General features: G+C 36.9%; 1 protein-coding gene across 3 annotated transcripts in view; it reads right to left on the bottom strand.

The window, feature by feature from the left end:
- Window positions 1-17,988, bottom strand: part of ZNF566 (zinc finger protein 566) — a 37,176-nt gene continuing 19,188 nt past the window's right edge. For all 3 annotated transcript variants that reach the window (XM_007165196.2, XM_007165197.2, XM_057533370.1), the window contains exon 5: window positions 1-2,091. In XM_007165196.2, coding sequence (XP_007165258.1) covers window positions 1,067-2,091 — 1,025 coding nt within the window. In that variant the 3' untranslated portion in view covers window positions 1-1,066. The remainder of the gene's footprint in view (window positions 2,092-17,988) is intronic.

Below are 17,988 nucleotides of genomic sequence, written 5' to 3'. Positions count from 1 at the left end.
ATTAACAATGACCAACATTCTGTGGGTATCTATTTATTATATGACAGGCACAATTCTAAGCACTTTGTGTCTCTTTATTTGATCTTCACACAAAATTATGAGGTAGGTATTATAATTATCCCCATTTTATAATTTCTACCAAAACATATATGTATAAAAACACAGGAAAATGCTCAGGAAGGATAAATACTAAACAGGGAGGGATATGGGTACAAGGATAGTGGTCAAAGGCCTTACTTGTAATGTTTAAACCTATTATAAGGAAAATATATGTTGAGGCATTATTTCTGCAATTAAAATAAAAGACCTGACACAAAGATATACCTAGGGAGAATGCCCGTCAGGGCACTGTGTATAATGGCAAAAATGCTGGAGGAAACTACAATGTCTATCAATAAGGATTTGATGAAATGATATTATAGCAACACAAGGAAAACACCATGAAGATAGTAAAGGATCTCTATTTACTGAGTGGTAAGTCATTACATGAACGTTTTTACAACAAGAAAGTCTAAATTTTGTAAAGAGCAAAAGGAATAAGCTATCTTCAAAAATAAAGAGGTCACTGCTCTTGGGTATTAAAGGTATCTTAAAAATAAAGATATTTTACAAACCATGATATACACAGATGGACTTTACAGTTATATAAATTTAAATGGATTAAAAGATTAAGAATATTACAACTATAGACAAATTGGGGGGAAAATAAAATGAAAATCACAGGATTACATTTCAGCATGTATTCTCTGATGTTTAAGATAAGATTAGAAAGGTGCCAGAAGTGCTGTTGTCATTCTGAGTATTTACTAGACTGAATTACCTGATGGCAAGGGAAATAGGGGCTTTTATTAAATGGCTTCCAAAACATATTCTACTCATAGGGTGTTTCTCCTACATGATTTTTCTTGGGCTGAACAAGCTGTAGTCAGCAAATAAGATGTTTCTACCTTCTTCTATTTAGAGGGATTAATATAGAGATAAATTCTCTTTTGTTAAATAGTTGATGTTAATAGTTTTGAGCTGTAAATAAAAGCATTTTCACACATTTCATATATTCTATGTTTTATCACCAGTACAAATTTTGATGTTGAATCAGCTGTGAGTCATAATTAAAGGTCTTCCCACATTCCCTATATTCATAGGGTTTCTCACTAGTATGAATTCTATGATGACTAATAAGTTGTGAACTCTGAGAATAGGCTTTCCCACATATCTTACATTCATAGGGCTTCTCACCAGTATGAATTCTCTGATGTCGAGTAAGGTCTGAACCAGAACGAAAAGCCTTTTCACATTCCTTACATTCATAGGGTTTCTCACCTGTGTGGATTCTCTGATGTTTAATAAGTTGTGAACTCTGACTAAAGGCATTGCCACATTCCTTACATTCATAGGGTTTCTCCCCTGTATGAATTCTCTGATGCTGAGTAAAGTTTGAGCCACTACTAAAGGCCTTCCCACATTCTTTACATTCATAGGGCTTTTCACCAGTGTGAATTCTCTGATGTCGAGTGAAGTTGGAGCCACTACTAAAGGCCTTTCCACATTCCTTACATTCATAGGGTTTCTCACCAGTGTGAATTCGGTGATGTCGAGTAAGGTCTGAGCCACAAATAAAGGTTTTTCCACATTCCTTACATTCAAAGGGTTTCTTGCCAGTATGAATTTTCTGATGATGACTGAGTCTTGAGGGATGTCTAAAGGCCTTTCCACATTCCTTACATTCATAGGGTTTCTCAACAGTATGAATTATCTGATGGGTGGTAAGCTGTGAGTCATGTCTAAAGGTTTTCCTATATTCCTTAGTTGCACAGTATTTCTCTTTATTACTAATGATTTGCTGTAATGTAAAGGATGGATGTTGACTAAAAGTGGGCATGCCTTCACGGGTGAATATCAGTTGACTGAAATGTCCCTCCTGAGAGCCATGTTGTTTCTCAAACTGGCCATTACATTCCCAATCATCTCTGAAACTAGAGCACTGAAGGTCATGTCTTGTAAGTCTTTCCATTATCTCCCACTGGGCTGACTCTATTTCATAAATTTCCTTCTTCAGAAATAATTTCTTGGTCTCACATCTTGACTCCAGGACTGAAAGAAAATATGAAAGCAATCACTCACATTTTTCTTGTTTGGGAGAAATAAAACTTCAATTAAAATGGGAGAATTAAACTGAAATTTTAAAAAATGGACAAGAAAAGAAGAGTGAAGAGAGATGACATAGTAAGGTGAGGACAGTAAGTAAGCCACTGGTTTCTAAACGTTGCTATAAATCAGAATTACTTACGGGAGCTTGCTAAATATACAGATGTCTTAGACTCCCTTGTTACAGGATGGCTCTAATCATACATACACACACACAAAATCTCACAGCATATGCAAACACACATATAAGAGCAGCACACAGCATGAACTGTAAAATGAGGGGAATGATCATACCACTTAATAGGGTGGTTGTCAGGATTAAATGAATATGTCTAAGGGAGAATGTCCAGGGGTTGGCAAACTATGTACTGCAGCCCTGCAATAATTTTTATAAGTAAAGTTTTATTGGAACACAGCCACATTTATTCATTTATGTATTGTCTATGGCTGTTTTTGAGCTACAGTTGCAACAGAGACCACATTGACTGCAAGCCTAAAATATTTACTATCTGGCCTGTTGAAAAGTTTGCCAGGCCCTGGTTAGATCTGTGTTGTCCATTACAGTAGCTACTAGCATATATGTCTATTTGAATTTAACATAATTAAGATTAAATAAAAATTCAAATTCAGTTCCTCAATGGCAATATCCACATTTCTAGTGTTAGAAATAGCCAAATATAGCTAGTGTCTACCATACTGGAAATCACAAACATCAGACATTTCCACCATTGTTGAAAATTCTAGATGAAGTAACTAGAGGCTTAGGTTCTCTTCAACCAATGACAGGGAAACAGAAGGTTGCAATCCAGATGGGAGAGTACCTTAAGAAAAGTCAGGTGCTGAATGAACCTAGCATGAGTATTATATAGGGAGGATTTTCTGTGGCTCGATATGGTATATGCTTGGGGTTTGATGAAAATACTACGCCTTGGAATTCTGTGATTCTGAACTTAGGAAAAAAGAGGAGAGGACTTAACAAGTGCACAAGCACTGTAGTAGTGATGACCAACTGACAGGAAGGGCATTTGTAGGTTCAAAGAGAAGTGAAAAGAATATAATGGGAGGCAGTGTATTGCTATTGAAAGATCAGAGGTACAAGATTCAGTTGTATGAGTTTTGAACTCAAACTCAGTTAATTACAAGCTTTGTTTTCTTGGGCAAATTAGTTCATCTTTCTGAGCCCCCAACTGTCTGTCTATATGATAGGAATGATAACTAACTCTTATAATCATTGTGAGGACTGGGAATACTACATGAAAAAATACTTGGTATTAAATAATTATTTAGTATTTGGGAGATAATATTATGGAAGAATTTCCATATAAAAATAGGGATGTTAGGCAAGTGAAGTGTTTTGAAGACCACACTATGGACCCAGAGGAAAAAACCTCAAGCCAAAAAAGTGAAGATCATTCTAGTACCATCTTATTCATCTTCCTCTCATATAATTATTTAGCAAATACTGTTTAATATTGCTCCTAAATATATCCTGACACTCTTCCCTTTATATTCAAGATAATACCTAATATGAAATATCTCTCCCTCGGAATACTGGAATAGCCTCCAACCTAGTTTCTCCACTTGAGGTTTGTAGTCTTGAATCCATGTCACTAGAATGGCATTAGCCTGCCAATGCTCCGCTTAAAATCCTTTGGTGGTTTCCTATACGATATTGCTCTTACAATAAAAGCCAAACTCCTGAATGTGGTCTACAAAACTCTGAATGATCTGGTTCCTGCCTACCTTTCAACCAAATCTCACACTATGCTCCATTTTGGTTTCTAAGCTCCATCCACATTGGTCCTATTTTATAGTTCTTCAAATGCTCCTAACTATTAGTCCCTGTTTAGACCTTTCTACGTACTTTTCCTTATGTATAGAAGGTATTTTCTTTTACTCTTGGCCTTGGTAACTATTACTTATTTTCCAAATCTCTACATAAAGGTCATACTTTTTGAGGTCTTCTCTGATCCTATGACCAAATTACACCCTCCTTGTAATTATATTTTTAGCACTCTGTTCTCTTCCTTAACAGGATTTTCATAATTTGTAATTACATACTTATTTAGGTTCATTTACTATCTTTTCCTTCAATAGGTCTTAAGTTCTGTGAAGGCAAGGAAAATGTCTATTGTCTTCATCAATGTGTATCCAACTCTGAGCATGGTACATGGTACATATTGGAAGATCAACAAATATTTACTTACTGACTCAATTAGGAAGTATTTAAATATATACTTCTTAATGAAAAATGTCTAAAAATTTCCTCTAGGGAAAAAGGACAGGGACTTCCCTGGTGGCGCAGTGGTTAAGAATACACCTGCCAATGCAGGGGACACAGGTTCAATCCCTGGTCCGGGAAGATCCCACATGCCACAGAGCAACTAAGCCCATGTGCCACAACTACTGAGCCTGTGCTCTAGAGCCCGTGAGCCACAGCTACTGAGCTCGCGTGCTACAACTACTGAAGCCCGTGCATCTAGAGCCTGTGCTCCGCAACAACAGAAGCCACTGCAATGAAAAGCCCGCACACCGCAACGAAGAGCAGTCCCTGCTCGCTGCAACTAGAGAAAGACTGCACACAGCAATGAAGACCCAACGCGGCCAAAAAAATTAATTAATTAAAAAAAAAAAGGACACACTTTTTGCAAATATGGTACATTGGATATATGCATTTATTACTGCTCTTTCATGAAGTGCCACTAAAGACAGTAACGAGATTCAACAAAAGAAGAAACTCCATGAGGACAATGAGAGTGGGGGAAAAAAAGGGCATCAACAAAAATTTGGAAACTAGAGAATAGATGGAATAGTAATAAATGATGTATTAACCTTGAGCCTTGAAACCTAAGTCACAGATTAGTCTTATTGTAGAATACCAGATATTTTCAAGAATGCAATCACCAGATACCCTTGAAACTAGGGTGCATAAGTGTTGCAAAAAGGATAATTAACTGAAAATCTGTAAGAAACAGACAGACTGCAGATTCTCAAACCTACTCCATATAGCAGGCTGATTCCACAGTCCACTATACCCAAAAGCTCTCAAGAATCGGGCAGCCATGCTTATATTATTAATTCCAGAAAGAAAGTAGAGGAACCCATTCTGGAGAAAATCAGCCCAAGAGAAAAGACCTGATAGGTGGTGTCAGCCAATGAACTGTTCTAGGCAGATCACTCTACAGTGACTACCACCAATAAATCTACAAATCCTGTCACAAATAAGCTCAAATCAGCTTTTTAATGCCACAGTTTTATATGAGCAAATAGCTTTGAGTCACTAGCTATTTCAGGAAAACATTAAATATAAGAGCTTAAGGGACTTCCCTGGTGGCGCAGTGGTTAAGAATCTGCCTGCCAATGCAGGGGACACGTGTTCGAGCCCTGGTCCGGAAAGATCCCCCATGCCACGGAGCAACTAAACCCATGCGCCACAACTACTGAGCCTGCGCTCTAGAGCCCATGAGCCACACTACTGAGCCTGCATGCCACAACTACTGAAGCCCACGTGCCTAGAGCCCATGCTCAGCAACAAGAGAAGCCACCGCAATGAGAAGCCTGCGCACCACAACGAAGAGTAGCCCCCGCTCGCCACAACTAGAAAAAGTCAGCGCGCAGCAACGAAGACCCAACACAGCCAAAAATAAATAAATAAATTAATTAAAAACAAAACCAAAAAAAAATAAGAGCTTAAAATACACGAAGAGAAACAGGAGAGACAATGGAGGAAAAAACCCCAAAATTCAAAAGAAGAATGCTTCTAAAAAAAAAAAGAAAGAAAAGAATGCTTCTAAAAACAATATTATATAGCAATTCCATAAGAGAATGATGTCAGAAAAAGAAATACTGAAAAAAATTTTTTAAATAAAAATACAAAGATGAGAACTTAATAAAACATCACAGAAAGTACAACATAAAAAGAGAGATGGAAACTAGAAAAAAAAAAAAAGAGCAGATACAAACTACTATATATAAAATAGATAAACAACAAGGTCCTACTGTATAGCACAGAGAACTATATGAAAAAATAATATGTATATATACATGTATAACTGAATCACTTCACTGTACACCAGAAACTAACACAACATTGTAAATCAACTATACTTCAATTTAAAAAAAAGAAAAAGAAATTCTAGAGATAGCACAAAAAATTTAAGATCTGAATTACAAGTGTTCAATCATTCAAAAAATTTAATGAGCTCTTACTATGTGTCAGACATGGTGCCAAGCACTGGACATAAAAAATGATCAATCAACATTTGAAACATAGAGAACAGAGAAAAAGAGAAGACAATGCAGAACAAATGATCAACAAAATAACAGAAGAAAATTTCAGAGATTTTTAGTTTCTGGAATAAGTGAGTGCCCTGGTACAAGAAAGAATAAAATCAATATCATGATACCTCAACACGAAATATTAGAACATCATAAATAAATAACAAATGCTAAAAGCTTCCAAAGAGATTAAACAGGTCACTTAAAAGAATTAAGAACCTGAATGGGTTTTGGACTTCTCCACAACACTAGATAATAGAAGATTTTAGAAATCCTTGGAGCAATGCCTTTAAAAAGTTGAAGTCAGTTTTTCAACCTAAAATGACATCTCCAGTCAAATTATCAATCAAATTATGAGAGTGAAATGAAAACATTTTTTATTCATGAAAGGATTCACAAAATATACTTTCTATTTACTTCTTTTGCATCCTTCCCTTGGTTGCTTTTGAAAGATGTGCTTCAGAATAATAAGAAAACAAATCAAGAAAGAGGAAGGCAAGAGATCCAACAGTCTAGGTATACAAAAGTATCCAAGGCATGCAAATACAGAAGAGAATCAAAACGAATTCAAAGGGGAGGAGTTAAGGGAATCAAAGGGATGATCATAAGGGAATCCACTGGATGATAATAAAGGAAAATTCTAAAATAAAGCTATGTTACAATCACACCTGGGGAGGAAGAACAGAGAGTTAGAGGAGGGATATCTCAGTTAAAAAACAAACCACAGAACTGGAGAAAATATTTGCAAATGAAGCAACTGACAAGGGATTAATCTCCAAAATACACAAACAGCTCATACAGCTCAATATCAAAAAAACAAACAACCCAATCAAAAAATGGGTGGAAGATCTAAATAGACATTTCTCCAAAGACGACATACAGATGGGCAAAAAACACATGAAAAGACGCTCAATATCACTAATTATTAGAGAAATGCAAATCAAAACTATAATGAGGTATCACCTCACACTGATCAGAATGGCCATCATCAAAAAATCTACAAACAGTAAGTGCTGGAGAGGGTGTGGAGAAAAAGGAACCCCCCTACAGTGTTGGTGGGAATGTAAATTGGTACAGCCACTATGGAGAACAGTATGGAGGTCCCTTAAAAAACTAAAAATAGAGCTGCCATATGACCCAGCAATCCCACTCCTGGGCATATATCCGGAGAAAACCATAATTCAAAAGGATGCATGCACCAAATGTTCATTGCAGCACTATGTACAATAGCCAGGACATGGCAGCAACCTAAATATCCATCAACAGAGGAATGGATAAAGGAGATGTGGTACATATATACAATGGAATATTACTCCGGCATAAAAAGAAACGAAATCATGCCATTTGCAGTGACATGGATGGACCTAGAGATTGTCATATAGAGTAAAGTAAGTCAGAAAGAGAAAGACAAATATCGTATAATATCACTTATAGGTGGAATCTAGAAAAATGGTACAGATGAACTTATTTGCAAAGCACAGAGTCACAGACGTAAAAAACAAACTTATTGTTACCAAGGGGGGAAGGGGGGGTGGGATGAATTGGGAGATTGGGACTGACATATATTCACTACTATATATAAAACAGACAACTAGTGAGAACATACTGTATAGCACAGAGAACTCTACTCAGTGCTCTGTGGTGACCTAAATGGGAAGGAAATCTAAAAAAGAGTGGATAGGGGACTTCCCTGGCAGTCCAGTGGTTAAGACTCTGCCTTCCAATGGAGGGGGTGCAGGTTCTATAGGGAAGCTAAGATCCCACATGCCTCAGGGCCAAAAAACCAAAACAAAACAGAAGCAACACTGTAACAAATTCAATAAAGGTGTTAAAAATGGTCCACGTGAAAAAAAAATCTTTAAAAAAATAAAATAAAAAAATAAAAGAGTGGATATATGTATAACTGATTCACTTTCCTGTACAATAGAAATACAACATTGTAAAGCTGTTATACTCCAATAAAAATTAAAAACAAAAAAAATAAAGGACACACCAGGCTAGTATACAAAAACAACAAAACAAAACAATACCCCACAGTTACCTGATGTGTCTGAAAAGAGATTAGTGACAGATAAACAGAAAACTAAGCAAAATCTCAATTAAGACAAGGTTTAGCTCCATGGTAAAGGAAAGTTGTACAAGGAGTGAAATGTGACTACAGAGCTCAGCAACAAAAAACATTTACATAGTCAGTGAGTGAACTGAACAACAATTTAATTAAAATTGTGATATAGTATATATGGAGGATTATATATACTATATACAGTATATATGGAGGATGAGGAAAGAGGATATGAAGTAAGCTAAATCTTCAAATTCCACAGCGAAAAGTGAATCATCACTATAACTAGAATTAACTCTTGAAAAAAAATTCTCAGAAGAGAAAAGATAGAAATGGTGACCCCCTCCCCAAAATATGACAGGGTCATGGGGAAGGAAAATTATATAGGAAATAAAATAAATGTAAAATATGAGTTCCAGAGGGAGAATACGGTGATGATGCAAAACCAACAATAAGACAAATTCCCAGAGTCAAAGAAAGCTCTTAGTAATCAGATGGTTCCTTTCTGTGCTGAGCAGAATTTATGAGGAAAGACTTTGTTTTTGTTCTTTTAAATTTATTTATTTATTTATTTGGATGTGTCGGGTCTTAGCTGCGGCAGGCAGACTCCTTAGTTGTGGCTCGTGGGCACCTTAGTTGCAGCTCACCAGCTTCTTAGTTGTGACACATGGGCTCCTTAGTTGCAGCTCTAGGCTCCTTAATTGTGGCTCGCCAGCTCCTCATTTGTAGCATGCGAACTCTTAGTTGCGGCATGCATATGGGATCTAGTTCCTGGACCAGTGATCGAACCCGGGCCCCCTGCATTGGGAGCGCAGAGTCTTAACCACTGTGCCACCAGGCAAGTCCCAAGGAAAGAGTTTTAACTAGATATACCTTGGTAGAATTTCTGAGGTTCAAAGAAAAAGATAACTCTATATAAGTAGAAACCCAATGAATCAAGTTGTATCCTATTCACACGTTTGTGTTTGGTGTTGCCCCAATAGTTCTCTAAAGTTTTGAATTAGTTACCAGTGTTGACATATCAGGAGATTTAATACAGAAATCTGGATTTCTGCCTTTCCTTGAAGGACCAGATTATGCGGCAGCACTAGGCCTGTATTCTCATGACAGCTGTCTCCTAGACTTAACAAGTGCTTACTCCTTTGAGACAGGGTACAGACTCTCTCTCATTACCCACTGTCCCCACTATTTCCTAGCCCCACATGGATGCTCAGACCAGAGTTTCAGTTGCCATGTACATTTGCAATATTGCCTTTTTAAATTTTACTTTCATTTCTGAAGAGTTTTTGCAGGCTATGGAATTCTGGGTTGACAGTCCTTTAGCAAATAAAATATTGTTCCACTTTTTGCTGACCTCCATGGTTTATGAAGATAAATCTAGTCATTCAAATCTTTGTTTCCCTACAAGTAACACATTATTTTTCTATGGTTCTTTCATTTACTATGGTCCTTTTGGGACTTCAGTGACATAAATATGAAACCTTTGTTGTTGTCCCACATGTCCCTGAGTCACTCTTTTTTTCAATCTTTTTTCTGTTACTCATATTGGCTAATTTCTCTTGATCTACCTTCTAGTTCACTAATTTCCCTCTGTTCTCTCCATTCTCCTATTGAGCCTATCCAGTGAGTTTAAAAATTTTTGGCCATTGTATTTTTCAGTTCTAAAATTTCCATTTGTTTCTTTTTACATTTTCGTTAAATTGTATTTTTTTTTTTTGCTATTGAGTTGTATGGGTTCTGTGTGTGTGTGTGTGTGTGTATGTGTGTATAAAACGGATATTAACTCCTTATTAGATATATGATTTGCAAATATTTTCTCTCATTCAGTAGGCTGCCTTTTTCACTTATGGTTTCCTTTTCTGTGCAGATTTTTAGTTGGATGTCATCCCATTTGTTAATTTTTGCTTTTGTTGCCTTTGCTTTGGTGTCATATCCAAAAAAATACAAGACTAATGTCAAGGAGCTTACCCTCTGTGTTTTCTTCTAGGAGTTTCATGGTTTCAGGTCTTGTATTCAAGTCTTTAATCCATACTGAGTTGATTTTTGTGTAAGGTGTCAGACAGTGGTCCAGTATATCCAACACCACTTATTGAAGAGACTGTCCTTTTCCCATTGTATATTCTTGGCTTTTTCATTTTAACTGACCATATATATGTGGGTTTATTTCTTGGCTCTTTTCTTCCATTGACCTATGTGTTTGTTTTTATGCCAATACCATACTATTTTTACTACAGCTTTGTAATCTAGTTTGAAATCAAGAGGCATGATGCCTCCAGCTTTGTTCTTCTTTCTCAAGATTACTTTGACAATTTAGGGTCTTTTGTAGGTTTCATACAAATTTTAGAATTGTTTGTTCTATTTCTCTGAAAGATGCCTTGGAATTTTGATAGGGAGTGCACTGAATCTGTAGACTACTTTGGGTTGTATGAACATTTTAACAATATTAATCTTTCCAATCCATGAAAATGGAATAGCTTTCCATTTATTTGTGACTTCTTCAATTTCTTTTATCAGTGTCTTATAGTTTTCAATGTACAGGTCTTTTCACCTCCTTAGTTAAATTTATTTCTAGGTATTTTATTCTTTTTTTTTTTTTTTTGATGCACTTGTAAATGAGATTTTTTTCTTAATTTCTCTTTCTGAGTGTTCATTACTAGTCTACAGACATGCAACTGATTTTTGTATGTGGATTTTGTATCCTGCAACTTTACTAAATTCATTTATTAATTCTAACAGTTTTTCTAAAAACAGAATTACCATATGATCCAGCAATCCCGCTCCTGAGCATTTGGATTAGACAAAACTCTAATCCAAAATGATACATGCACCTCTGTGTTCACAGCAGCACTATTCACAACAGCCAAGACATGGAAACAATCTAAATTTCCATCGACAGAGGAACAGATAAAGAAGATGTGGTAAATATATACAATGGAATACTACTCAGCCATAAAAAAGAATGAAATAATGCCATTTGCAGCAACATAGGTGCCACTAGAGATTATCATACTAAGCGAAATCAGAAAAGGAAAGACAAATACCACATGATATCACTTATATGTGGAATCTAAAATATGACACAAATAAACCTATCTATGAAACAGAAACACACTCATGGACATAGAGAACAGACTTGTGGTTGCCAAGGGGGAGAGGATTTGGGAAGGGATGGAGTGGGAGGTTGGGGTTAGCAGATGTAACCTATTGTATATGGAATGGATAAACAACAAGGTCCTGCTGTATAGCACAGAGAACTATATTCAGTATCCTATGATAAACCATAATGGAAAAGAGTAGTAAAAAAATGTATATATAGGACTTCCCTGGTTGCACAGTGGTTAAGAATCTACCTGCCAATGCAGGGGACACGGGTTTGAGCCCTGGTCCGGGAAGATCCCACATGCCACGGAGCAACTAAGCCTGCGAGCCACAACTGCTGAGCCCGTGTGCCACAACTACTGAAGCCCACGTGCCTAGAGCCTGTGCTCTGCAACAAGAGAAGCCACTGCAATGAGAAGCCCGCACACCGCAACGAAGAGTAACCCCCACTCGCCGCAATTAGAGAAAGCCCGTGCACAGCAATGAAGACCCAATGCAGCCAAACAAAATAAATAAAATATTAAAAAAGAAAACATTAAGAATAGTGCTTTAAAAAAATGTATATATGTATAACTGAACCACTTTGCTGTACAGCAGAAATTAACACATTGTAAATCAACTATACTTCAATAAAAATAAATAAATAATTCTAACATTTTTTTGTGGAGTCTTTGGGATTTTCTATATATAATATCATGTTATCTGCAAATAGTGACAGTTTTACTTCTTCTTTTCTGATTTGGATGACTTATATTTCTTTTTCTTCCGTAGTTGCTCTGGCTTAGACTTCCGGTACTATGTTGAATAAAAGTGGTGAGAGTGGGGATCCGTGTCTCGTTCCTGATCTTAAAGGAAAAGCTTTCAATTTTTTACCACTGAGTATGATGTTAGCTGTGGGCTTGTCACAAATGGCCTTTAGTATGTTGAGATATGTTCCCCCTTTGTTCAGAGTTTTTATCATGAATGGATGTTGACAAAAAACAACATAAATGAAATTTTACTTAATGTAATTTTAAAATTTATATGAAAGACCAAAAAGACAAGTATAACCAAATACTTCTGAAGAAAAAGGTGGAGGGACCTGTCCCATCAGAGATCAGGACTTTTGATAAAAGCAAGAGTAATTAGGACAGGTATAGATAAAAAGGCCAATAGAATAAGAGTGACCTATGTATACATGGAGTTTTAATATGTGACTGTGGATCAGTGGAAAACAAATGGACTCTTCATTCAGTGGGGCAAAAATAATTTGTTTTCTCTACGGGGAAAAAATTATAACTGATCTCATGCCATTTGTGAAAATCAACTCCAGTTACATTAACAGGGCTTTAATAAGAAAGTAAAACCATAAACATTCTTGGAAGAAAAAACAGGAGAAAATGGGGCTAGGAAAAGGTTTCTTATGACCCCAAAAGTGTGAAGCCTATGAAGGAAAAAAGTAGAATTTTTTAATAAACTTATATAATTATAATTATGTATAATTATATAAAATTATATAATTATATATAATTTAACTATTAAATATATAATGTAACCATAATAACACAAAGAATTACTGTTCATCAAAAGATCATAAAGAAAATGAATAAATAAGCTACAACAGGAAAAGATGTCTATAAAACATGCTACTGACCAAAAATTAGTACCTAGAAAATATATAAGGAATTCCTATAAATTTTAGGAAAAAGACAAATAGTCTAATAAAAAAATGATCAAAATGGCATTATAGGGACTTCTGTGGTGGTCCAGTCGTAGAGAATCCATCTTACAGTGCAGGGGATGTGGGTTTGACCCCTGGTTGGGGAACTGGGACCCCACATGCCACGGGGCAGCTGGGCCCACACGCCACAACCGCTGAGCTCACGTGCCACAACTGCTGAGCTCGTGTGCCACAACTGCAGAGCCCATGCGCCCTGGAGCCTGCATGCCACAACTAGAGAGGAGAGGGCCTGCACACCACAACGGGAGAAAGGCATGCATGCCACAGTGAGGAGCCTGTGCACCACAGTGGAGGATCCTGAATGCCTCAACGAGGATCCGGTGTGCCGCACCTAAGACCCGACACAGCCAAAAATAAATAATAAATAAATCTTAAAAAAAAAAGTGCAGATTATCAAATCAGATGAAGTGGAGCATAGCTGCACTGCAGCTACTGCAATTAAGAGAAGGGAGGGATAGCAGTTTTAAAAAAAAATGGCATTACACAGAAGAAACACTATTGGCCAAACATGTGGAAAGATAATCATCTTCAACAGTAACCAGGAAAACTCAATTTAAAACAATGAAATAAGACTTTTTTTTTGGCTGCATTGGGTCTTCATTGCTGTGTGTGGCAAGCGGGGACTACTCTTCATTGCGGTGCACGGGCTTCTCATTGCGGTGGCTTTTCTTGTTGCGGAGCACGAGCTCTAGGCGCGTGGGCCTTAGTAGTTGTGGCATGTGGGCTCTAGAGCACAGGCTCGGTAGTTGTGGTGCACGGTCTTAGTTGCTCTGCAGCACGTGGGATGTTCCCGGACCAGGGCTCGAACCCGTGTCCCCTGCATTGGCAGGCAGATTCTATTCTATTCTATTCTATTCTACTCTATTCTATTTATTTATGGCTACGTTGTGCCTTCATTGCTGTGCACGGGTTTCTCATTGTGGTGGCTTCTCTTGTTGCAGAGCATGGGCTCTAGGTGTGCGGGCTTCAGCAGTTGTGGCACACAGACTCAGTAGTTGTGGCACATGGGCTTAGTTGCTCCGCGGCATGTGGGATCTTCCCAGACCAGGGATCGAACCCGTGTCCCCTGCATTGGCAGGCGGATTCTTAACCACTGTGCTACCAGGGAAGTCCCAGCAGGCGGATGCTTTTTGTCTTACATCTTTATTGGAGTATAATTGCTTTACAATGGTGTGTTAGTTTCTGCTGTATAACAAAGTGAATCAGCTCTACATATACACATATCCCCATAGCCACTCCCTCTTGCGTCTCCCTCCCACCCTCCCTATCCCACCCCTCTAGGTGGTCACAGAGCACTGAGCTGATCTCCCTGTGCTATGCGGCTGCGGCAGGCAGATTCTTAACCACTGTGCCACCAGGGAAGCCCCAAAATGAGATTTTATACTCACCAATCAGATTGTTAAAAAATGAAAAAAATCTTACAATATCAATTACAGGGAAAGATGGTGATACAGACACTTGGAAAACAGTTTGGTATTACCTGGTAAAGCTGAATAAGAAAGTATGCCTATTTAAAGTCAACTGGGCCACACAGCCTGTCTGGTGTGTTTTAATGTCCACTAAATTCTCAGACAAAGCCCCAGAAGCCTTTACCCTCTTTTTTGGCTATATGTCTATACAAGCTAAGTGGAATGGAGACTTGAAGTGACTATCTGGAGATATCAGGATCCAACAGGTTAACTGATTTTTTAAAGCAGATTTTTAAAAGTTTAATAAAAATCACTCTTTAAAGGTGGGGGGAAAAAATGTATGCCAAGACCCAGCAATTATATTCCTAGGTGTATTTCCTAGTAAATCTCTTATATATGCAAATCTAGAGATTTATATGTTATTCTCTTATAATTTTATGTTAATTGTTACATATATCCTATTGTGCATGTACTATATTTTATAAATAACTATACTAATTTAAAAAATAAAAAACTTAGTGGATAAGCTGAAGAGCCAAAAGGTCATACATAACTGAAGAATATATTAGTGAATCAATACAAATCGACGGAAGGAATTCTACGTAAAGGCAGTATAAATGGAAAAAGAGATGAAGAGTTTAAGCCATTGGAGGTGATCCAGATGTTCTAATGTCTGTTTAATAGGAGCTTAAGAGAGAAAAGAGGAAATGGTAGCAAGGTAATGTTTGAAGAGATGACTGGCAAGGATTTCCTATCACAAGAAAAAGATATAACTCCTCAGATTTAAAAATACAACCAGAAGCAAAATATGGCGGAATAAAGGTAACCACACCTGAATATTACAGTAAAAATTTAGCCCCTTAGAAGAAAAGTTTATAAAGGAACAACAATCATATGTTGAGAAGAAAACATTGGAGAATATCTTTATGGTCTTATGGTAAGCAAAGGTTTCTTAAACAGGACAAAAAGTACAGATAGCATGATCTGTTTATATAAGATTCAAAAATAGGCCAAGGAAGAATTTCTTACATAAGTCCTAATAAGTGTGACGTACAAAAGGAAAGATTGATAAATTTGACCAAAATGAAGAACTTCTGTTCACAAAAAGAAACCATAAAGAGAGCTAAAGGACAATTCAGAGTGGAAGAAGATATCAGCAATTTTTAGAACATGGAATATACTCATAAGCAAAATATATAAAGAACTCTTACACATCATTAAGAAAAATACAGGCAATACAACAGAAAAACAGGTAAAAAAGACGAACAGGCAATTGACTAAAGAATTTCAAAAGACGATAATGATATGAAAATGTGTTCAAGCTCATCAGTAAAAAGGGAAATGCAAATTAAAACCACACTGAAGGGGCTTCCCTGGTGGTGCAGTGGTTGAGAGTCTGCCTGCCAGTGCAGGTGACACGGGTTCGAGCCCTGGTCTGGGAAGATCCCACATGCCGCGGAGCGGCTGGGCCCGTGGGCTACAATTACTGAGCCTGCGCGTCTGGAGCCTGCGCTCCGCAACAAGAGGCCGTGATAGTGAGAGGCCCACGCATCGCGATGAAGAGTGGCCCCCACTTGCCGCAACTGGAGAAAGCCCTCGCACAGAAACGAAGACCCAACATAAATAAATAAATAAAAATAAAACCACACTGAAGTATCACTACATGCTCAGCAATTGGTAAAAATCTAAGTTTGACAATACCATACATTAGGAAGCATGTGCAACAATGGGAGCTCCTATATACTGCTGGTGGGATTGTAAACTAGTATACGCATTAAAGAAAAGTTGAAAAATGGACAGCTAAAGATATGATGTCTTATGATCCATTCATTTCTATCCTATTCAAATAACATAGAAAATGTTCATAGTAGTGATTTATAACTGTCAAAAACTGGAAACAACCTAACTGCCTATGAAAAGTAGAACTGAAAAATAAACTGTGGTATATTCATGTAATCGAATGAATCAACTCTGACTATAAAAAACTGGGTGGCTCTCTTAGGTGGTAAAAGTATAAAGGGACACAAAGATACTATGGACAAAGAGAGATCTGTGCTGATAGTGTTGTAGTTCTTGACCTGGGTGATGGTTCCATGAGAATTCATTCTATAACTGTTTGAATATCTACCTATAGTTTGTTACTTTTCTGTACTTGAGATAATTTCCAATAAAAAGAATTAAAATATATTAAACTGTCTCCTGGGCCTGTCTATCTCTGCCGGTACAAGTGGATAGATGGATAAAAGAAATAGAAAAAGAGGCCCTGAAATACGAACTAACATAAATCAGAACTTGTAACTGAACAGGCAGATAAAACAATGATGATATTAAGCAGCTGTTCAGTAAATGGTGCTAAAATAAGGTATGCGGGCATGGGAGGGGGGATTGATTTGGACTCTCAATTTACAGTTTATTGTAAAAGAACTTTAAAATGGATTTAAATGCTATTGAAAATAGTAGAAAAATGTTTTAAAAAGAACAAAATATCTATGAAGTTTGTAGAAGTCAGTTAATTTTCTAAAATTAGAAATTGTAATAACCACAAAAGAGCTGACTACAGACACATTAAAGCATACACTTAAAGATGCCAATCCAAATTAAAATTTAAAAAGTAAAAAGCACCCTGTGCAAATGGGTATATAATGTTTTTATTTCATGAAGTCCATAAAAATTGACTGAAAAAAATTAGGACAGTAATAGATAAAAAGTGTAAAATATAGTAGCAAACAAGTTAAAAACAGTAGCACCATTAAGGTGAAAATGTTCACTCTCACTAGTACTCAGTAGAATGACACTAAAACAATCCAGTGTACCAAAAAATCAGTGTAAAAGTTATTAGGGATGATAAAGCATTAAAGTTATATAAGGGAGAAAATTCCCATATTTTTTAGAATTACATATTGAGGTTATGCAAGGGTGAAATGACATGAAGTCTTGGATTTGAAAATACTTTAATAATAACAACTGGGATAGATGAAGCACTGGCCTCCTGGCTGCTCCTCACACAGAGCCAATGCATACCTGCCTCAGGCCCTTGAATGTTTGACTTCCTCTCTCTGGAATGTTCTTCCTCCCAGTAATCATATACAATGATTTACAGCTATACTTCTTCAGGTCTCTGTCCCAATGTCATCTTATTAGAAAAAGTTTCTTGTACCATATCACATAAAATAGCACCCCATCCCCTTTCTCCACTTTGTTTTTCTTTTCAGCACTTACCATTATATATTATATATTCATTTATTTGTGTATCTCTCCATGCACCAGAGGGTAAA

The sequence above is a fragment of the Balaenoptera acutorostrata genome, chromosome 19 (assembly GCF_949987535.1).
Source record: "Balaenoptera acutorostrata chromosome 19, mBalAcu1.1, whole genome shotgun sequence".
Classification (NCBI taxonomy): domain Eukaryota; kingdom Metazoa; phylum Chordata; class Mammalia; order Artiodactyla; family Balaenopteridae; genus Balaenoptera; species Balaenoptera acutorostrata.
The sequence above is the reverse complement of the archived record's forward strand: the minus strand, read 5'-3'. Positions and strand labels throughout refer to the sequence as shown.